Source organism: Symphodus melops, assembly GCF_947650265.1.
Source record: "Symphodus melops genome assembly, chromosome: 22".
Classification (NCBI taxonomy): Eukaryota; Metazoa; Chordata; class Actinopteri; order Labriformes; family Labridae; genus Symphodus; species Symphodus melops.
Genome location: NC_136712.1, coordinates 16311027 through 16334478, shown reverse-complemented (window position 1 = coordinate 16334478; position 23452 = coordinate 16311027). Strand labels below are relative to the sequence as shown.

Here is a 23452-nt window from a genome sequence, read left to right as displayed (position 1 = left end):
ACACACACAGACACACACACACACACACACACACACACACACACACACAAAAATACAGCAAACAAACAAATGTAAACGCAGCACGTGGTGCACGCACCATCCCACAGGCCACAAAACATACAGGGAACTGAGCTGACACACACACACACACACACACACACACACACACACACACACCCCAAGGTTTGACTGCACGCCCAGACACTCCAGTGTCATCTGTTTGCACGAGGAGAACGACGACGTTCAAAAGAAAAAAAACACACTGCAGATGATTCTATTAATGGCATAAATTAAACATATTCCTATAGACATGTATGAGTGTGTGTGTTAGTGTGAACGGGGTCAGCTGGAGGTCAAAGCAGAGGCAATACACTTCATCCATCGTCCAATTACACAACAGATCGAGTGCGGGATAGATGATCCTCTTATCAGTCGTTCACACCGGCACTGAAATCAATCCAAACGCACACACACACACACACTTGGTAGGAGGCAGGGGGAGAGCTACACAGGGTGCTCTACAGCAGTGTGTGTGTGTGTGTGTGTGTGTGTGTGTGTGTGTGTGTGTGTGTGTGTGTGTCTGGACAAAACGATTACAAACAGAGGCTCTGGTCTAACAACAACTTGTCTGGAACAAGAGAGGCACAGAAACAGAAAATGTTTTCAGATGTGGATGTTTCATCTGCACTGATAATGATGTTGTTAATGATCCTCCTCAGCTCTACCGACGAAGTCAGCTCCTTTTAGTTCACGTTTTTTTTTTTTTTTTTTTGGCCCAAATTCAGCTGTTTTTGATCGGTCCGAGCTGCAATATGAAGCTGATGTGGAATCCTCACGCTCGTCTGTGCTCTTCCCCCTGGAAGTCACAGGCACGCCACATTGAAAACAGCCGAAATCAACACGTTTACAGCCTGATACAATAAACACACACTGTAACAACAGAAGTGAGTCTTTTAAATGAAGCCGTTTTTATTTTATCAACGATGCATGTTTTCCATAGTTGGGCGCGGAGCTGACATGATGTTTGTCATGGATTAAACTCCGCCTCCGATCCAGCCCTCAGCCTGTCGTTAAGTCAGACTGAGACAGGATTTCCAACATGGCGGCTGCTGCCTGCAGGAACAGATGGCCGACGTCACAGAGGCTTCATAACTACAGTCTACGACTCCGTCTCATCAAGCAGCTCATGTCAACTGTTTGTGTTTCAACGTTATAATAAGAACATAAAGAGATGACATTTAGCACGTTTCTCAGCTGCAATGTGGTTAGTTGTAGGAGCTACTTTTAAATTTCTAAGATAAATATAAGGCATCAACGCTTCAACAGTGTCTAGGTGTGCAGACAAAAAAAAATCTATTTTAGGAGCTGTGTTAGAAAAGACTCTTCGCTTAAGATTTTCATTTTCAACAAAAAGTCTAACTTATCTAGATCCAAAAAAAATTGCTTTCAACACTTTTTCTCTGGAGCAAATTTATAAAGAATTTAGAAACATTTACATTCGCTACACTTGCATGTTTTCCTTTGCTGGAATCCAAACCTGAACCTTACAGTCGTGGATAATACAGTAGCTGTGAGGTGTTCTTTGGGCTAAATTACATGGATGGAAGCTCAAACAGTGGTAATAACAGGGCTCGTAGGCAGTTAGTCTATTTTAGTCATCCAGCACAGTCCAGTGTTTAGTCCTGTCAGGGCTGACGACCCCTCTCTTGCATTTCTTTGCAGTCTCTGTGCTGTTTGTGTAGAGAAAGTGGACGTCAGCTGCGACATGAGAGGCGTTTTATAGACTGGTGTAGTTTTGAGTCCTAAAACCAGGAAGTGAGTTAGCATTTTAGCGCCATGGGTTCCTAACTCTAAAAGTCAATGGGGATTTTGAATGGGTTTGTGTTTAGACGCCTGAAATAAGGTCTGTGGTTAACACAAGCTGAAGAGATGTTGATGTTTTGTTAGACGAAAAAAAACTACGTTAGCTAAGACCCCACTCTTGAATTTTAAAGTTTTTACGTGAACTTTAAACGACGGTTGCTAACGAGTAGCTAACTGAAACTACAGTGGTTGTCACAGACATTACACGTCATCACGCCGGGAACTCTCTCCCTAATCCTCCTTACAGCCTTTAGTCATGTTTTTCAGTGCTCTTGTAAATATTAGGTTAATAAACAACTTATTAAGCTAACGTTTAGCTATCTTGTCAAATCCGCTGATTAGAGCGATGAAGCATAACGGTCGTGACGTCATTATAAATCGACCGCGGTGTAGTTAGCTTGTAGCATAACTTTAGCTTTTTACTTCTCTGGGCTGCATTAACTCTTCAAACTTCATATAAATGATGTTTATCTGTAAAGATGATCCCGCTGAACAAAACAGCGACGCGTCAGAAACGTGTGTTTGACACAGAGCTTATTTTCTGCAATGATCCAAAATCCAATGCAAAAATCCCATAGGCGAATTTTCGTAGGAACCACCGGCGTAATTTTTTTGGGTTGGCCTACAAAAATACGTCATTACTACACCAGTCTATTGCACGTGGAGGGAGTTCATTTGGCCCCGGGTTTCCTCATCGGAGCAGCCCCAGGTCCACCTAAATCATGCGTCCAAATCTACAGCTGTACATTTCATGCAGCTCAGAGCGTGCTGTCAGTGTGGTTACCTCTGTTAACCTTCTCTCTGCTCCTCAAGGTGCAGCTGCTACAGTACAGGTATACAATGACCCCCCCCCTCCATTGTGTTTGTGAAATCAACACCCTCCTCCTCCTCTGTTACATAAACCTCCTCTGTCATCCACACCAGACTAACGAGGGATAATGAGAGCCTTCCGGTGTGTCCTTCATGTGTCCCCCCCACTCCACACACACACACACACACAAAATGCCAACATAAGGACAGACAATCACAACGTAAAAGAATGTGTGTTTTCCTGCCGGGATGTTTGGTTGGTGAATCCAAACACACAGCTGGACATTCCAGTGGGGAGAGATGGAAAACTGTGTGAGCTAAAGATGACACTACCTACTGCAAACACACACACACACACACACACACACACACACACACACACGCACACACACACACACGGAGTGCACAATGAAAGTGTAAAGAAATTCGGCTTAAGCTGCAGCAAAGAGGAGCTTTTCGGGGGCGCTGATGGCTTAGCGGTCACGTTGCGTGTCCTAGTCTGACCTGGGGCTCCTGTCCTTACGTGTCATTCCTCACTCTGACGTCCGACTCCATCACTGTCCTGTCTACGTTAGGAGTGGAAATCACGCCGTAACTCGATACGACGCGAGGCTTATGATAAGGACTTTGTGAAACTGATTTGTTCTGTAATAAGAGACAAACTGTGAGACCGACATGTCACCGTACGTCCCTGTGTCACAGCCACATGAATGAAGTTAATGATATGTCGATTGCTTGATGTCTCTTTGTCCTTTAAAAAATAAAAAATAAAAAAAAGCCAGTGATTGGAGCATATTCAATCACATGTTGACATAAATCAGCCGTTTTAATTTGACAAGTACAGACAAAAGCTCTTTCAGGTTTTTGAAGTCCAAAACAGCAATCCAGTGCTGCTGCTGCTGCTGGTCGGGGTCAAAGATGCCAACGGCAGCTTTAAAATTACTTAATCCGATCAAAGCAGCCGCAGCCCAAGTTGCCAACACCCGGCAACACAAAAACAAAAGCAACAGTCAAACCACAGGGAGATTTCTAGGGACGGCCTCAACACATCTTTAACCACCCTCCTTTTATTATCTCCTCCTCCTCCTCCTCCTCCTGCTCCTCCTCCTCCTCCTCCTGCTCCTGCTCCGTCTGTTTTATGGCTTTCCATGGTGCATCGTCTTTCTCACACACAGCCACTCCCCCGAACACTCTCCAAACTCATTTCCACAGCAAGGCCTTTGGGAACAGGTGTTCACTCCCTGAGGTGCACCGTCTGTTCTGAGTGTGTGTGTGTGTGTGTGTGCGTGCGTGCGTGCGTGTGTGTGAGCTTTTCACGCCAGGTCTTCTTCCCGTCTTTGTGCCAAAGCTAGGTGGGACGTCCCAGCCTGAGATAAAGATGCAACACATTCACCATAAAAGCCGTTGGTCAGATATTTGCAGGTCAGATAAGACTGTTTGCCTTCCTCAGGTGCTGTGGAACAAATCCGGATTAAACCTGCCATCTCTGAAGGCTCCTCGACGTGAAAACTTTCACCACTTTGTGCCGCAAAAGTTCCAAAGCTTTGCACCAGAGATGGATGTAGTCTTTATTGCATTCGTCTAATGTCGGGGTCAGTTTAACCTGATCCAGCAGACGGAGGGATTCAGGACCCGTCAGCTCCATGAATCCATCATTTTATCTCAGTGAGTTCGTCATCGTGAACGAACTTCAAGGCTACATCTGGGACGCCTCCCGACATCCCGACAGAAACACTAGCACGTCTTCTACGATCTGTTCCGTCACAAACCTGTGCTTTTCAAAACGACTAAGGCCTTGTCCACACGTAGCCGGGTATCTCACAAAACAAAGATATTTTTCTACCTTTTGGCCTCTCATCCACACGAAAACGCAGATTTACAGCATCAAAAACGAAGCTTTTTAAAAACCTCCGACCAAAGTGAAGATTCGTGAATTCTCGTTACGTTTCGAAACGTCACTGCCCACAACAAAATATGTTCTTACGTCACATATTGCGACCTGTGTTTACATTCGGAAACAGTATGAATGTAAAGAAGGCAACCCTTTAAAGGCTATAATAAGCACAGTCCGCCTGGTCTATTCTCTCGTTATACATCAATAAATCTCTCAGAAAATGTGTTGCCATTTCTTCTTTTGCACCTTTTTTCCGGATAAGTTAAACTTTCAAAATAATTAAATTTTTATAAGTTATAGATGCTTAAAAACGCATTTCTGCGGTTACATGTGGATGAAGTTTTTTCTGAAAACGAGGTTGTGTACGTACGTTTTTTTTCTAGACAGAGCGGGCAGGATATTAGTTTTTACAAAAACCCGGCTACGTGTGGACAAGGCCTAAGAATGAAACTCATCAGAACCGTTCGAGCTTTTTCCTCTTTATCTTCCGTCAATCCAAATGATCTATGATGATTCTTCACTGACACTTTCACTTTGGTGCTTTCCGTTGAAGACAGCGGTGTTGTTTTGTCCGTACTGTCACGGCTGCTGTCGCTGCTCATGTCGGAGTGTCGCTTTAATCTGATAGAAGCAGATTATTCAACCTGGCGATAATGACCTGGCGTTGATGTGAGCGTTCAGAGGGGTTAGGCTTACTGGTGCTAAGACAGTAAAAGGGCATTGCATGTATTCAACCTTGGAGGAGAATGGGGAGCCTCAGCTACACTTTTGATAGCATTAATTAAACGGCTAAATTAAGAAGCCACGTGGTTGGACAGGGACTCTGGTCTCTCTGGACTCGACGTACAATTTGAGTGATTCCTGTGAACTTTTGATGCACTTTCTTGCGGGAGAAGAGTCGGGAAAGTTGTGCATTCAAATCCTACAGTTATCAAGTTTAAATCTGATAAACAGCATGTACTTGGGTTACACAAACCAGCTTCTAATCCTTGTGATGATTATGTGAGATGATGTAAAGATTGTTTTAGAGACGCGGGCAGATGGCGAGAGTTGTGTAGGACGGGCTGTACAGAACAGCAGAATGTCAGCTACAGCTGACTGTACTTGGCACCAACACTGTTGCCACCTGGGTGTTTGTTTGTGTCCACATTCAAAATGTTGTATCATGAAACCATTGACAAATCAGAGCCACCATTTTGAGAAGCTTAACGAACAATAAGCTTCTCTCCAATAGACGGAGCTCCCCCAACCTTCAGGGAGGTGATCTGGCACGATACCACCCGCCGTCCCTGACGCCCAGCTAACACCATCAAACAACGTCGTCCCCACCACCAACAACTGACGCCCAGCTAACACCATCAAACAACGTCGTCCCCATGACCAATAACTGACGCCCAGCCAACACCATCAAACAACGTCGTCCCCACCACCAACAACTGACGCCCAACCAACACCATCAAACAACGTCGTCCCCACCACCAACAACTGACGCCCAGCCAACACCATCAAACAACGTCGTCCCCACCACCAACAACTGACGCCCAGCCTACACCATCAAACAACGTCGTCCCCACCACCAACAACTGACGCCCAGCCAACACCATCAAACAACGTCGTCCCCACGACCAACAACTGACGCCCAACCAACACCATCAAACAACGTCGTCTCCACGACCAACAACTGACGCCCAGCCTACACCATCAAACAACGTCGTCCCCACCACCAACAACTGACGCCCAGCCTACACCATCAAACAACGTCGTCCCCACGACCAACAACTGACGCCCAACCAACACCATCAAACAACGTCGTCTCCACGACCAACAACTGACGCCCAGCCTACACCATCAAACAACGTCGTCCCCACGACCAACAACTGACGCCCAGCCTACACCATCAAACAACGTCGTCCCCACCACCAACAACTGACGCCCAGCCTACACCATCAAACAACGTCGTCCCCACCACCAACAACTGACGCCCAGCCTACACCATCAAACAACGTCGTCCCCACGACCAACAACTGACGCCCAACCAACACCATCAAACAACGTCGTCCCCACCACCAACAACTGACGCCCAGCCAACACCATCAAACAACGTCGTCCCCACCACCAACAACTGACGCCCAGCCTACACCATCAAACAACGTCGTCCCCACGACCAACAACTGACGCCCAACCAACACCATCAAACAACGTCGTCTCCACGACCAACAACTGACGCCCAGCCTACACCATCAAACAACGTCGTCCCCACGACCAACAACTGACGCCCAGCCTACACCATCAAACAACGTCGTCCCCACCACCAACAACTGACGCCCAGCCTACACCATCAAACAACGTCGTCCCCACGACCAACAACTGACGCCCAACCAACACCATCAAACAACGTCGTCTCCACGACCAACAACTGACGCCCAGCCAACACCACCCGCATTGTTGCTTTTTTTAAGGTGACCTTCTGCTCATATTTCATTTTAGACCTACACTCAAGTCCGTCTGATTTACTCTTCAGTAATATTTGATTATTGTCGAGTCTTGATTGGAAATAGCAATTTCTCAGTTCCATTTGTGCACATTTGAGCTGGACTAATCCGGGAAATGAGAGTGGTTGGAAAGAACATCTGCAGGAACAGAGACGCTGATTATAACTCATTACTTGCTCTTTGTGTGACATAGTAGTGGATTTAGTCTTTTCATAACACTGTTTGCTTCTAAACATTTCCCATGATGCCCCTGTGAATAAGTGTTTCTGTCAGAATATGTGCTGACATACCAATGGAGGTGGAGAACTTGAGCTGTAAGGAAACAATGTAGCCACTAAATATTTGGTTACTAGATGTAACCCCAGTTCTATGAGTACTCTCACTAGCAACCTGTATTGCAGTGATTGCCCCAAAGTTGCGGCAAGGCTAAATAAAAACAAAGCACCCTGTTTTGTACATTTGGTGAAAGGACTTTCACGTAAAAGAGAGGCGAACAATAAATCTACACCAGATGTCACAACCACTAAAACAAAACAAAAAAGAATCAAAAGAATCACTCCCATGATTCCCCCACCAGCCTCAACGTCATCTTTTGTTATTGTTTTGAATGAGAGCCCCCTGCTGGTGAGATTTACATACTGTCTGTTTATACTAGTTTGCCACGTCAGTTTGTAAAGCTAACTCTATATAGGGACACATTTCGTACAGAGAGGAATTCATTGGTTAGGGGGGAAAAGCCTCCTCCAACTTGTCAACGTCACTTGATCAGATTTTGTCGTGTAGAAGTCGGTATTTAATCCTACGGATTAAACCTGTCTTATTAATATTTCACAGATCACAAATACAGACCTGACATTTATTTATTTCTCTGATTTTATGACATTACGTGAGTAGCCTCTGTAAGCAAACAGACTGGAAAACCTATTACACGGTGTAAAGGTTAAGTAGCATTAACACTTTATTTGTCCTGGTGATACTTTCCCATGTTCAGAAGAGAAGAAATGAAAAAGATCAGATTCATCACGTTCAGATAAAGACTGGAACATCATAACTGTGTAGTGAGCTTCACTAATGTGTATGCATGTATATGTGTGTGTGTGTGTGTGTGTGTGTGTGTGTGTGTGTGTGTGTGTGTGTGTGTGTATCCATGTGTGTGTGTGTGTGTGTGCGTGTGGGTGTGTGAAAGAGATAAATATTTGAGTGTCTTCAGTGTCAAACGACACCTCTCGAGTTGACGGTGAGTACTATCCACATGAGGGAAAGTGACTTCATGAATGATCTGCAGCTCTGTTTATTTTTAAGCGTGACATTCTGCACGTGTGTGTGAGTGTGTGTGTCGGTGTATAATCCTGTCTGCTGCTCTAACAATGCCTCTGGTTAATCTCCAGATTATGAGCCAATCCCGGTCACCTGACTCAATCCTCCGTGCTCGACAAACACCTGGCAGAGCGCGATGGGATGGTTTATCCAGGGGTCAACTGGACGTGGACAATACATGTCGCCAAAAACTAAAATACAGAGTGTGTGTGTGTGTGTGTGTGTGTGTGTGTGTGTGTGTGTGTGTGTGAGAGAGATAGAGCACAGAGAACAAAGTTTTAAACACACACACTGACGCACATAGCCATCCTTCAAGACCAAGCATCCCTTCTGCCACCCCAACAGATTCATAAAAGATGACACACGCACACTCACACAAACACACACACACACACACACACACAAGTATATGATGTGTGTGTGTAAGTGAGAGTGAGAAAGAGACAGATAGACAATTAACTTACAGCGCTCCACATTCCTTGCATGGCTCACATAACTTTCCCTATTATTTTGTGTGTGTGTGTGTGTGTGTGTGTGTGTGTGTGTGTGTGTGTGTGTGTGTGTGTGTGTGTGTGTGTGTGTGTTCCCCCTGCACACGGCCCACACTAATTGCACTCATGCTGAAACCCTAGAATTAGAAGGACCCCAAAAAAAGCCAATAATTACTACTTCACCTACACGATGCCCACCCTGAGGCAGTGCAGTGGGAGGAAGACATTTCCCATCAGCCCCTGGGGTTGCTGGCAAGTGCTCCTTTCAGATTTGGCTCCTTTCACAGCTTTCTGATTTTTTTTTTTCTTTCGGTGCTTCCTTACTTAGAACAATAAATAATACACTCGCGTTGCTTTGGACATTTAGAGCCATAAAAGAAGAGAAGAAAAGCGGGAAATGTGTGTGTGAGATTGAGAACACACCAGAAACACTCACACGGGAAAAAAAGTGGAAAGTAAAGTGCGAACACACCAATACTGACACACACACAACCCCCCTCAAACATACACATCAGAGATCTCACACACACACACACACAGATCTGCACATACATTCATACAGAGCCATATACACACCTCGCTTGATAAATAATACATTGCACAAGTGGGAGTTATATAAACAGCAGACACAGAGAGAGAGGAAGGAAGAGAGAGACGGATAGAACATGCTGCTGGACTGGTTGTCCATGGCAACAGTGATTTGGAGGCTGAGCATTGGTAAAAGTGCATCAGCTGGGTTGCAAAGCGTGGTGGAAAACCAGCACGCTTTGCACCACATCAGATGCTATTTAGACGATGTGTTCGTTGCAGATATTTGTCAGACAACTTATACACACTTAACTTAAACCTTAAAGAATATCTATGATCAAATTCAACATGCAAACAGTTGATTTAACGAGTATTGTGATGTGCACTTCTATAAACTATTTGCATGGAGCTGCATCTGTGTTTTAGTTCATTGTGTTGGTAATGTATTTAATTTCTCAAGTGCTGCAGATCTCTGAAATTTGAAAAAATGTTACATTTAAAAAATGTAATAAAAGTTAAAACCATTTTAAAACGGCAAGCTGTCAATAAGTGATCAAAAAATGTTGAAACATTGCATAATAAAAACAAACTGGACATGAATATTCATAAATTGCTCAGAAAAATAAAACAGATTAATCAAAAAGATCGGATTGTCGGAGTATTAAAAAAAAAATTTTAAACAATGAGTGACTTATAAAACTCTGTGTGAACAGATGATGTTTATTTTAGGAGTACAGTGTAATATAAATAAAGGGCTATGTTTTGTTTTTCAGCTTGTAATGATGTAATTTCTCGGAGTATCCTCAAATGCTTTGGATCCTTTCATTCCCTAAAAGCGAGCGGTTATGTAAGTTTTGTTAGTTATGCTATCACTAGGAAAGTCTAATTTTATAGGATTAACCGCTCGGGCTCATCCACAGGCGCTCCTGATTCTGGCTTCAGACAAGGCGGTCACTACAGTATGCATCGACTCAGCAGCCAGACAGCAACGGCAGCATGTCATCAAGCACATTTCAATGATTTTCCTAACAAGCACCGTCTCTGTTCCAGTCTCTTCAAGCCTCTGATGAAGCACGTGTCAAAGCAGCAGCGATTTAGTAGACTAATGAGAGACGGTTTGTAACTAGAGATGCAGGAGACCAACGTTCAAAATGACATGTCAGTAAACGGACGATTCCTCCACCAATGTTTATGATAAGGTCCAACCAACTGTGGATTTTTGAAGCCAGTACAGATGTAAAGGGAGAAAGAATACATCGGCAGATATCTTTCTTTGATCGTCGATCTTTAGAGACAGATGGACGCACATGTATTGATCCCTCAAATGCATTTATCAAACGTGAAAAGATAGACTGGATTTTTTTTTTTTTTTTTTTTTTTAAAGCTGAACAACAACAGATAACTTAAATGTCTTTACTTTGAAATTAACAATTATAAAAATGTACTTCAATTGAATAAACCGACTTATATCAGGAATAAAGTAAGCCGGTTTCCGACGGTCACATGATGTGCTAATATCTGTTTTTCAAATCAGCGATGTGATTGGATGTTGTTAAATTGTCAGTAGTCCCTACTCTTTAAAAGTCACGCGAGTGTCTCTAACAATCAGCTACGGTCACATTTGACCCGAGCGGAGAGCATCCGGTGTTAAAAACAAAAATGAATAAAACCAAGTGAAAAAAACTGCAGTTCCTCGAGTGTCCACTTGAGATAATCTTCAAAATCACATAAGCTGTGTCCCATTCCAGAGGTTGCAGCCTTCGTGGGCTGCATTTTAAGACCGATTACGTCACACCGGCGCGACAAGTGCTGTCCCAATTCAGCAGCTCCTTCGAATGCAGCCGAGAAATGCAGCCTTCCTTTCCCCGATTTTGGAGACGTCAACGGTTGGATCCTTTGCAGCCTTCCCTTCCCAAGATGCATTGCGCGCAACGGTAAACATCAACAATGGCCTCCACGGCAGACCCAACCCAGACCTCCGCAGCTGATACGAATTTTACTTTTAAATGCAAGTATTGGGTTTTATTTCTGTCCAATAGTTAACGACACCCATGTTTGAAAGATGTTAAATGGTGATAAAGTATGATGATGAAAAGCACACGTAAAGCACACGTCGGCGCATATAATTCTCCCTCTCTCTCTTTTTCAGAATCATAAAAAACTGTACTATCAAAATATATTAATTAATTATATCTCCTGGCTCCATTGTAAATACAAAATAAATATAAATATAAAAAATAGGTGTTTGCGGTTGAGTTGTGGTGATAAAACGGTGCAATCAAAAAACGGACACTCTCAGGGTTGCTAGGAGACCGAACAGTTGGTGACGCAAGCAGGAAGACCAGACCGTCTCATTTCGGAGACCGCGTGGATCAGCCTTCGCGGTCCACGGAGGACGTGCCTTCGTGGACCGCGAAGGCCACGCCCTCCGAAGGCTGCAACCTCTGGAATGGGACACAGCTATAGACACCATTTTTAAAATGCCAGCAGAAATGTGAACGCGTTTATAGCCTCGTACAACGTTTTGTTTATCACAACATTTTCATGACGCATCCTTTTAGTGCTCATGGAAGATACAAGTTACGCATAATTAAGGGCGTGGCTGACATGACTGCAAGCAGGTGAGTCGTAGCTGTTTGACAGGAAGTGAACAGTCAGCCTCAGCGCTTCCTCTTTGCCTTCTACCAGGTCGAGACAGAACGTTCAATGGGGACCACCATCGCTGGCCTTCAAAACGTCCCCTCAGTAAACAACGTGTGACATCACTGAGGCGACGACCGTTTTTTATACAGTCAACGGTTCGACCACGGGAACAAAGAGGAGACGTCTTCTGCCCAATAGAAGAGCTCTTCTCTGAATCAGCAGAAAGTCTGCTAGCTCGAGAGCATGACGTTGAAGCGACACATCACAGAATAGCACATCAGCTGAAAACATCTGGTGCAGCACATTATTTGCCAATCGGCTGGTCAGATCTTCGGCAAACACACAACCTGAAATCTACAAGTTCAAACAGAGAAGTAGAGTCTGAGGCTTTCTGATACACATCTAAGAAAACCCCCTCCTAACATCATCACAGCTACAGAACTTGAGACATACAGTGCACTCCGTGTGAAACCCAAAGAAGTTGTTCAACGCCACACTTTCATTATCTGAACGGAAACTATCACAAAACTCAAAACATAACTCAGCGACGGCGCACGACTGCGCCTATTCTCATCTGAGCCAGGCGAGAAAAGTGAGAAAGAGGGTGTGTGTGTGCAAATGCTCAGAGAACACGCTCTCATGTTCCTGCTGCATACAACATAATGCAGAGACGGATCAATACATGTGCTGCTATATGGCCCACAGACATGTGAGGGAGGGGGGGTATGTCAGGGTAATTACTTTGTCCTCTTGGGGTGTATCACTCTCACAGCCAACAGCCTAGATTTCAATGTGGGTCAGCACACACACACACACACACACACACACACACACACACACACACACACACACACACACACACACACACACACACACACACACACACACACACACACACACACACACACACACACACACACACACACGTCCAGTTGTTCCAGATGAAAGGCGAAGGAAGTAAATCCAGGTCAAACAGGAAGTGGAAAAGAGCCTGAATGCATGGACATTTGAGGGCAGAAAAATTAGTGACGGGTGATCGATATGGCCATTTGTCATCTTTGGTTGGCTCATACAGTGTTGATATGGTGCTGTTGTGACATCATCATCGACAACTTTAAAGTACAGTTCAAATATTATGACCAGAGTTTTTATCCGTATCCCTCAGAGGTCAGGACGTGTGCTCTGATTCCTCCCAACAAAACGCTGAAGAATATGAGGAGAACTGGCCAAAATCATCATCTATGGTAAACAACAACAACAAGCTTCGGAGCTGTTTAAAGTCAACAAGAGTTAATGTCATCAGTGGTCCTTTATTAGATCACAAAGTGACTCAAATGAGGGAGAAACACAACTAAAGGTCCACACGCATTTTTCACTTTTCAAATCATATTAAGATGCAAAACTGTAACTTTTAACACATTAAATGCTCGAGGCAATGATTCACAATATTAAAAAAAAATTTAACTTTACAGTCTTTAATCTGAGAATTATTTTTTTTTTGCTTTCTGTGAGATTTGTAGCCTAAATTTCACCATTGCATTAATAGTAGGCTACACATGACAAGATATCAAATCCAAGATGCAAGAACATTTTCCAGTATATTTCAATAAATGCATATTAAAAGTGTAAATCATGATGCCTGTTTGTTGTAGTTTTGTGGTTTTTGTCTGTAGTACCTCCTGTCACTGCGCTGTAATGTAAATAAATAAACCAGGATGTTTGCAACTAAAATAAGAGATTTTAACCATACGAGTGGCATTTAAAAAGAGTTAAATGAAATATGATGTGAAATATTAAATACGTGTTGAGTCTTGGTTGAATAACTCTGAAAGCTATCGTTTCCTCTGTGTTGTCGTTTCACACACGCCACTGTGCAGTGTTCGTCCCGAGCAGCCCAACGCAATGTAACGTCACGGAGTCCATTATCGGACAGAGGGAGTGTTGTCCACTAATGACATTTTCAGAAAATTTACCTGAAAATGGTGAATTTTTTTCCGTCGTTTCAAGCCGACTCTCCGGAGCAGCCAGGCCCTCCGGATGCCCTCCTCCGCTTTATCCGCCCACTGAAGAAGCCAGAAAACACAGCCCAATGTGTTCGGTTTCCGTCCAAAAACACTCCGATAGATAATAAATATCCTCCGAAACACACACTGGGATATGAGGGGTGTGAGGAGGACGCGGGACTACAGACCGAACCCCCAAAATGTCGCTTGAGTGGCGGTGAACACAGTTTAAAGAGGCTGGAGGAGGATCTGCTTTCGACAGAGGAGACGGGAGGGGTGCAAGCTAGTTTTCGTCAAGTTGTCGAATGTATAATATTTAACATCCGGTGATATTTCAAAATAAAACCAATCTAACCTAATAGGCGACGATTTCCATTAGAACATTCAAAATAAAAGCTCGAGATATTGCTTCCGCTGCCTCTGCAGCAGGAAAATAATGGTTAAAATTATATATTGTTTCACTATAGTGTCTAGACGATGAAGCCAGGTGTTCATGTGTATTATTACTTAAAAAAAAAAAAAAGTTTAAAAATACGCATTCAGATTTAAAAGTATATTTTTGGCAAATGCGAGAAAAGTACTATACTTTTGAAGACTGACAGGGTTTTTTTTTTTTTTTTTTAATTAACGAGGCAAATGTCTAATTGTCTTGCACAATACAAAAAAAAAGAATCCTTGAAATTATACATTGCCTTGGTTTTAAAAAAAAGTTGAGCAAACGGAAAAAGGAGAGTGGCATTAAATTGGACAGACAACTACAAGCACAACTGCTTTTTGGTTCTTTGCCGCCACCTGCTGGATGAAACAAGCAGCCAATATATTTGATCAGACCTGCGAATTAAATATTGCTGACAGATATCGATTTAAAGGTTTAAAATGAACAATTAAATGAATGTCATTCCTCTTCTCGAAACCATTTATAGTTAGTCAAATATGTATTAGCGAGAGTGTCTTGAGACTAAAAGTTGTTGGGGGTTTTTTTAAATCATATTTCCACACAAATTTCAGCAACATTGTTACTCTGAGTCTGAGATAATCCTTTAACAACAAATATAAAGGAAACCAAGAGGACTAACTTCATGGTGGAACTATTTACAGCTGTGATGTTGAATGATAGAGGTACATTTACACTGACACAGCCTACTTACGATGTAGCTCCAGAGGTGCTTGACTGCCTGGGCCCCAGGCCAGTATAGGGGGCCCCAAAGGGCTGACAAACTTTAAACCTGGGGTTTTCAACTGGTTGAGCCTCAGAAACCCACCACCATTTCCTTTATATATATATGTTTTTTAAAAATTGCGACTCAAATTTTACAATTTTTATTGAACCAATTGTGATGAGTGAACATGTTTGGAGTTTCCACTTCAGATGGTACGAAATGTAATAGCATGAAGAAATGAAATGAAACAAACTTGCCTTCAGGCTTTGCGACCCACTGAAAATGGTTCCACGACCCACTTTTGGGTCCCATCACACCAGTTGAGAGAAAGTAACTCAAAATGTGTCAATTTTGCAATGACAGTGGAATACCTCCCTTTGGGGGGCCCCATCAGACAGCCCTCTTTACCCGTCTGGGAGTGGAAAAAGAAAGCGAGGAAGAGTGGCTATCGTCGGGACACTTGCAGACATGATAGTGATGCTGAGGGGCCCCCAATGAGTTTTTTTTTGCGAGAGCCCAAACAGCAAACACCACTGTGTCTCTCATTATTTAGACAATACACATAGGCCTATAGGTTAATAATTAAAGGCTAAGTGAGGGTTAATAAGCTATGATGCTCTTTCATTTTTCTTTTAAATCCTTTAAACGTTGTATATATGCTATATGCTAAAGCTTTATATTTTCTTCATAATTTCTAAATATTTGGGGAAAGACACATTAATGATCTTTTTTTCCACTGAAGAGTCATGTCGTGTTGACCTGCATATGGAATAGCCAGCTGTGTAGTAGTCTCTTTGACAGCAGCCTACTTGTGGGTGTGTTTTGTCAGAAGTGCACTTTGGCCCAGTCAGACCCTCTTATGCAGCTGAGCGTGTCTCCTGCGATCAGACCTGGAATACCACCTGGCTGGAAAATGTCTCGGGCTGCTGAGAGACTCAGACTGCTGATCAGTCATCTTGATCGATCACCCGATCAGATTGTATCCTTTTGTTTTTTATGTTGCATTACCTGGGCTTCACATAGCGGAAAAGGCTGATCCGCCAGCCGACTGATGCGCACTAACCGTCGGACTGCTCTGGTGTGTGAGGCCGGGGTCCTGCGGTCGACGGCAGGCCCCCGAAGGAACAATGCAGGACTCATTTATAGCACTGCGACGTGCATGTCGTATTAAGGGAAATTTGCGTGAGCTATTTGAAGTCACAGGCTTTGCAACATTAACACCGTTATTGTTTTGAGCTGAGGTTGCCGGCGCCATGTTTTTCAGTGACGTCATAAGTTGGATAAATGAACTTTTAAAGGTTTTGAGTCAAGCAAACCAAGAGTGTCATGAACTTGATGGCAAATATACTTACTCTCCTTTTTTAGGTCCAACAACAAAAAACGCGTGCGTTGTGCAGAGTGAATATTATTTCTTAATATGCAACATTTGCATGCATGTCTATGTGTAGATTATATATATATATTTATATATAGATCATTATTATTTTACATTACAGTTTTTGTGCCTTTCTATGCATTTCCTCAACTATTTTTTCTTCAGAAAGCTGCACCATCTTCTGCTCAAACTGTCACCTACAGTCACCCACAGAGGTTGAGGTAGGGACACACCTTGGGGTGACAGTTTTTTCCAACACAGCGTTTGTCTTTCTCTCTCCCATTTACACAATCAATATTGAGCTTTCACCTCTGACACAGTTCACCCAGTGCTGCCTTCGATCACGTCCACAATGACCCACTTTCCTGCTCCACTGTGTGTACTTCTGCAGGAACAGCTGATGCACTTATTTCTACTCCTGCATATAAAGACAAATCCCGTTTAATTGTAATTTATTTTATCTGTAATGTGACCATGTATAATATTAAACATAACTGTTACCATTTGATGCATTTAAACCTTGTTTAGGCAGTCAGCATGACTCATGTTGGCAGTATTTTTCTGTGCTGTTTTAAAGACCAAAGTTCCAGATAGATAACAGTTTGCTATCCCAACATGATTAAATAACTCTTCTTCTCTGAACCAGCCACTGTAAACCACCTGCATGACTTTAATGCATCTTTAAAATGTACTGAATACTGCGATTTAAGTCCAAAGTAACTTTTGATAATATAGTGTGCGTTATTCCTTCTTTTGATAGATACACCGTCGATAATGATCTGTTGACCCCTGAACAGCGACTCTCCTATGAGGAAAATGGCTTCATCCTCATCAAGAATCTGGTGTCTGAAGAGGATATCGACCGGTTCAAGTGAGCATCAGAAACTCTAACAACTGCAAACAGTCGATATAGTGGTAGGGCACACACTGCCGTCTACAATGAGTGAGAAGCTTGAGTGCCACCAGCTGTACTGTTGCCAGAGCCATGTTCACATCATGTTTACATGGACGGAACGGCCTTCTGTACAGTATAAAGCTGCTTTAGTTTATTTTATTTTAGGGCTTTTTCTGCCTTTATTGAGAGAGAGAGAGACAGTGGATAGTGCAGGAAATCGGGGTGAGATAGAGGGGAATGACATGCAGGAAAGGGCCTCAGGCTGGAGTCGAACCTGGGCCGCCTGCGTGAGGACTATAGCCTCGATACATGGTGACATGTGCGCTGCCACTGCGCTACAGGCGCCCCGTCAAGTAGGAGTTTTTAGATCAAGGTCAATTTATGTGCAATATAAAGCTATGAGTTAAAAGTGTGCTAATATTAGCCTGCTAACACGTCAATGCAGAACACAGGCAATTGCAGCTCGAGTAAAGGACAGTTTAGCCCGCTGCTCAAGGGTGACATCTACTGGATCAAAAAGTTGCTTCTTCCTTTAAGGCTCCTATAATACAACTGAAGAGGGAAACGCATTCCTGAGAACCCTTGTTAATATCTTTTTGATCTGCAAACTGATCATGCACAGTGGGACCTCTACCTTAACTCTTCAAAACAAAAACAAAAAAAAAACACCAGGCGAGTACAGAGACCGGGCTTTTAGTTGACGTTTTACAGCAAATCCAAAACGACTTTCTCTTCACAGAGGAACAGTTTCTGAATGTGTGTTCTGCGTGTGTGTGCTCAACAGGAAAGAGTTTGAACGGATCTCCCGACAGGAAGTGCAGGTTCCGGGTTTGGTGGTAATGAGGGACGTGGCGATCGCAAAGTCAGAATATGTTCTGGATCAGAAAGCCGTTTCCAAGCTCCAAGACTTCCAGGAGGATCCTGAGCTGTTCCGCTATTGTGCCTTACCTGAGGTACGCCACATCTGTGCAAGCTGTGGCTAACTCTTCACGAAAAACATCCCTCAATATAAAGTGAAAATTCAGTGTACTACTTAAAAGAGCAAGGTATCGTTTGGTATGTAACATGGTTTAAAGCCACTTCCTTTAGGCTTTGGCGCCCTCTAGTTGTAATACAAAAAACTACATATATGAACCCAGGGGCACGCGCATCACTGAACTAAGAACTTTAAGAACTCATGGCAACTGATTTTTTTGGTTTTCAAAAAGTGAATTGAGGTTTAAAAAGCTACAGCCTGAATGCTTAGAGATGTACCTCTCTGTGACAGATTCTGAAGTACGTGGAGTGTTTCACTGGACCCAACATCATGGCCATGCACACAATGCTCATCAACAAGCCACCCGATGCAGGTAGGGTGCAATTAAAGAATACATGCAATAAAAACTGGTATCCCCATTGCTGAAGAACCTCCAGAACCGAGTCAGAGATCTCGATACTGTTATAAAGAACACAGACTACCCCGTCATACAGACAGTTTTGGAGGGAAGTTGAGAATTTTTTTTTTGTACGTCGGTTGGATTCTGGCTTGGAGGTCCGATGTATGAGAGCTTGGTTCTGGTGTCTCGTTCTTCAGTCTGACCGTCAGAAGCAGTGTAGCAGAGGTCTTTGGAGCTGGCCGTTGGAATATGGAAGACTTGAAACATGGAAATCTAAACGAACAAATACAGGATCAGAGTGGAACCAGAAACTTAGCGGGCATGTTATGAGGAGCTCGGGGACTTATTCAAAGATGTGAACCTTAACATACAACATTTATATAAACCATGACACAAACATACACAAATAACAAAAAATAACATATGCGATAGGGTCTTCTTGGTTCAGGTTTTAGAGAGCGTCTCTTCTGTCACCTGCTGCTCCAGGTAAGAAGACGTCTCGTCACCCGATGCACCAGGACCTGCATTACTTCCCGTTCCGCCCGGCTGATAGGATCGTCTGCTCTTGGACTGCCATGGAGAGAGTCAACAGGCAGAACGGCTGCCTGGTCGTCCTGCCGGGAACCCACACTGGCACCCTGCAGGAGCACGACTACCCCGAGTGGGAGGTTCGAACACACACACACACACACACACACACACACGCTCTATCTACAGGAAGCTCAACCACACTTTCTGGCAGGTTCACGTTCAAACGGTGAATTCACTTTTGCCGTGTGTCGTCAGGGTGGCGTAAACAAGATGTACCACGGAGTGCGTGGCTATGACCCACAGCACCTTAGGGTGCACCTGGAGATGGAGAAAGGTGATACCGTCTTCTTCCATCCTCTGCTGATCCATGGTTCTGGCATGAACCAGACACAGGGTTTCCGCAAGGTACAAGACAACCCATAATGCACCTGCACCTCAATCATATACAAACTTCTCTCCTGATGTAATAATAGATACCGTACATTTAAACAATAGTGTTGTACTGTGTGTGTGTGTGTGTGTGTGTGTGTGTGCGTGTGTGTGCAGGCCATCTCCTGTCACTATGCCGGTGACTGCTATTACATCGACGTGAAGGGAACGACACAGGAGAACATAGAAAAGGAGGTGCAGGAGATCGCTGCCAGAAAGTATGCTTTGGGCCAAATCCGCTTTGAGGTGAGACATTCACATGAAAACACAGAACGACATGAAAGAGGAGTGAAAGTCGAACCATCACCTCTAGATTAAATTTTTTTATTTTTTTTATTTTTTTTTAAAGTCGAACCATCAACTCTAGATTACATTTTTTTATTTTTTTTATTTTTTTTTAAAGTCGAACCATCAACTCTAGATTAAAAACAAGTAAAAATAAATCGTTAATAGAAGAGCCCAACCGAAACAGGATTTTTGGGCCGATGCAGATAGTGAGGAAGAAGAAAAAAAAACTGTGTATATATATCGATGAACACATTTGTTGAGTTGATTCCTCAAATGCAGCTCTCTTAACTGGAAAGTCACCAGTAGGTGCAGCATCACTTGACACTATGCAGAGTGATAATGCTTGTTGTAATCCAAATAGCACCCTCTGCTGGAGAAAGAGAAATGCTGGTTAAATATAATGAAACTAGTAATATCAGCAATAACCTGACTGACATTATCGGTCAGGCTCTTGTTAACAGTTTGCTCGTACTCTCTAGATTATTCCGTGGTTATGAGTAGCAGTGGGACAAATTATAGATAATTTAGCATTATATTGTGATACATTGTCAAACTCTTGCAATACAGTTTTTGAATTGTTTGTTTCAAATATCAAACGGATAGAAAGTGTTCTTCTGTGTGATCTGGGTGAGGAAGAAAATAAAATGCACTTTTTTTGTTTTGTCTTTTGTACCATTATCTGAGACGCCAGCTTTTCTGTCCAATATCTGAAGACAGTTCAGATTTGTTTTCTATGTCCTCTAGCTCTACAGTCCTTGTTCACACAGAAGGTGTTTCAGCCGGCTCAGTTTGCGATAATGCCACTTTAAAGTTTAGAGCAAGATAAGCGCTCGACACCTAAATGATGAGGTATCAAAGCCAGACATTAGTGTTTTATTACAGTATGTGTGATCCTCTATGTTTTGGGCTAGGTAGCACTTAACATGAGATCCAGTCAGTGTGGGGTTATATGTCTCCATGATGCACTCCGAGTGAGCCACATGATGATAGCAGCAGCAGAGAGTGCAGCCAATAACAGCAGCAGTAAACAGCACTAACAAGACCGTGTGCTTTAAATAGGCTGATAAGTGCACAATAGATGCATCCAAACATCTAAATAGATCTTCTAGTCTCAGATCATAGTTGGCAGAGCAGCTATTTAAAAGACAGACAAATTACAACATGCTTTATCTCTAATTAAATAGAATACCAAAAAACAACGTGATGTTTTGTTATTGTTTACAAGCTGAAGATTTGTATTGGGAACTGTGAAATCCCTCGTTATTATTTCTGCGTCACGAGCTACATTTAGGATCGCAGCAGAAAGATAGTAGCATGCGTTGTTACTGTGCATGTGACTGAAACTGACAACAAGCGTGTCAAGTTGATGGAATGACTTACCGGTAAATGTCATTTGGCTGACAGTAATAAGACAGGGGAGAAAATCACGTCAGATGAGTGGGAATAGCAGCACCCATTACTTTAGTTTGTATGAAAATTAAAATCAAAGGCCAGGTATGTAAAGAGTGAGAAAACATTCTATACAAAAGTCCAAAAGATGACTGTCAACAAAAATATTCAAACCCACTCACTGTCTTTGTCTGCCCACTGTCACACAACTAACCAGGTAAGATAAGGTAAGGCCACGCCCACTGCAAACCCATATAAGGAGTAAAACCTAACGAATGTGAGGTTAAAATTCACATCATGGCTGCTACAGATTTAAAGCAGCTTACATGGTAGAGAAAGAGGATTTGAATATGTGACAGATTTTTTCTACTTTTTTATTGTTGAACTAACCCTTTTAAATTTCCCCCCGCAGGACGCGTGGGCTTTCAAAGGTCGCCTGGTGCAAGGAGAGAGGATTTCCCTGTAATGACACCCACACGCCTGATAGAAGCACAAATCTACGACTGCACCTTTCGCTAAGCTGAGAACAGACTGATGGGGATTAAATAAGAAGCAGCAGGGTGATTACAACCAGAGCAGGAAGGGGTCAATGCATCCAGAGAGGGGAAGTCATTTCGAAGCAAACAGGGCTTGTTGTCTAATTCTCCTTTTATCACGTACAGTTTTAATTGTAGTAATTCTCTTTTCAGATGAATTACTGAACATTTGATTGACGCGTATAAGTTCATGATCGCTGTAACATGTCAGAAATGTAACCTGGAGAATGTTCTAGAGAAACAGGATACTGTCCTTGAACTCCTCAACAATTAGTAAAATCCTTCCTGAGGAGAATCAGGATGTTTGTAAGTACTTAACTTCAGGACTCCTTCAACAACTCTTTACAGCATTTTTCAGCACTAAATGCAGTTTAAATTAGAGCTGAGGCATTATAATCGGCCGATATTGGCGTATTAATTGACCATCGCTATCGGCTAATTTTAACGCAGATTTTCCAAGATGTATTCACCCGTAAAAAAGGCGTCATTGTGTTACACTAGCAGTTCTGTCACCAGCAGAGGGCGCTATATGGATTACAACAAGCATCATCTATTAAGAGGCACAAAATGTATAGTAGCCACATTAACGGGATAAACACAAGAAAGTGTATTATCTTTATGTATGTACCGCTAAAGATCATACATCAAAGAAAAATATCAGCAGATTTATCAGATATTTCTCTTCCTTATATCACTATCAGCCCCAAAAATTCCATATCTGTTGAGCCCTCGTGTTTATAGCACTTAAGAATGAGAGAATATCATGAATGCATCCTGAAAAGTCTGTGTAATAAAAATGGAAATGAAAGGGACGTTAATGTTAAGGGCATTTAATGCTGACAAAGAAAAGTGTTTGTGAGAGAGGCAGAGCAAGTGAACGTTGGACTAAAGAAAGCAACACGTGTGAGCGATGATGTGAAGAATCAGGGTTGATCGTCGCTCTTGTGAAAAGACAATAACAGAGGCCTTTTCCTGATTCTGCCTTATGAACTTTTCAGGGTGTTAATATTCTGTAGATATGTAGAAAATGAGTGAATGGTTGTTTATAGAATCCGGCCGTGATGAATGATTGTTGAATTAACATTAATAATAAAAAATGTACTGTAAGATTTTGTTTTGAATTTCTTTAAAGCTACAAGACGGAGATTTGGATGTCAATCTACAGAAAAATTAGTAGCTGATTTAAACAGGATCCTTTGGACAAGCATTAATGAGGAGGTGTTAGAATGAGGGGGCTGCCACAGCGAGCGCTCCAGAATAGTTTTTTGGGGTTCAGTGCCTTGCTCAAGCGCACCTCGGCAGTGCTCAGGAAATGGACTGGCACCTCTCCAGCAGTCAGGCCCATTTCCAGACTTGGTCGACGCTGATTCCCAACACAATTGTTCCTGCAGACTGAGCTACTGCCAAACGTAAATGTATGAGCAATAATCCA

At 42.9% G+C, this 23452-nt stretch overlaps 2 protein-coding genes across 2 annotated transcripts in view; one reads left to right on the top strand and one right to left on the bottom strand.

Moving 5' to 3' along the window:
* Window positions 1–23452, bottom strand: part of cdk17 (cyclin dependent kinase 17) — a 58215-nt gene that overhangs the window by 33581 nt on the left and 1182 nt on the right. The window lies entirely within an intron of this gene.
* phyh (phytanoyl-CoA 2-hydroxylase) lies at window positions 15996–23127 on the top strand. Its single transcript, XM_079335591.1, has 9 exons — window positions 15996–16180; window positions 16742–16797; window positions 17337–17447; window positions 18256–18424; window positions 18739–18820; window positions 19334–19515; window positions 19634–19783; window positions 19925–20053; window positions 21897–23127. The coding sequence occupies exons 1-9, from the start codon at window positions 16061–16063 to the stop codon at window positions 21948–21950; spliced, it is 1053 nt and encodes a 350-aa protein (XP_079191717.1). The 5' UTR covers window positions 15996–16060; the 3' UTR covers window positions 21951–23127.

Bases quoted from the DNA above. Each gene is read 5' to 3' on its own strand.
- phyh (XM_079335591.1), top strand. From the start codon at position 16,061: ATGCAGCTGAGCGTGTCTCCTGCGATCAGACCTGGAATACCACCTGGC. The intron at 17,448-18,255 runs GTGAGCATCAGA...TGTGCTCAACAG, and splicing joins GAGGATATCGACCGGTTCAA to GAAAGAGTTTGAACGGATCT. The intron at 19,784-19,924 runs GTACAAGACAAC...GTGTGTGTGCAG, and splicing joins AGACACAGGGTTTCCGCAAG to GCCATCTCCTGTCACTATGC.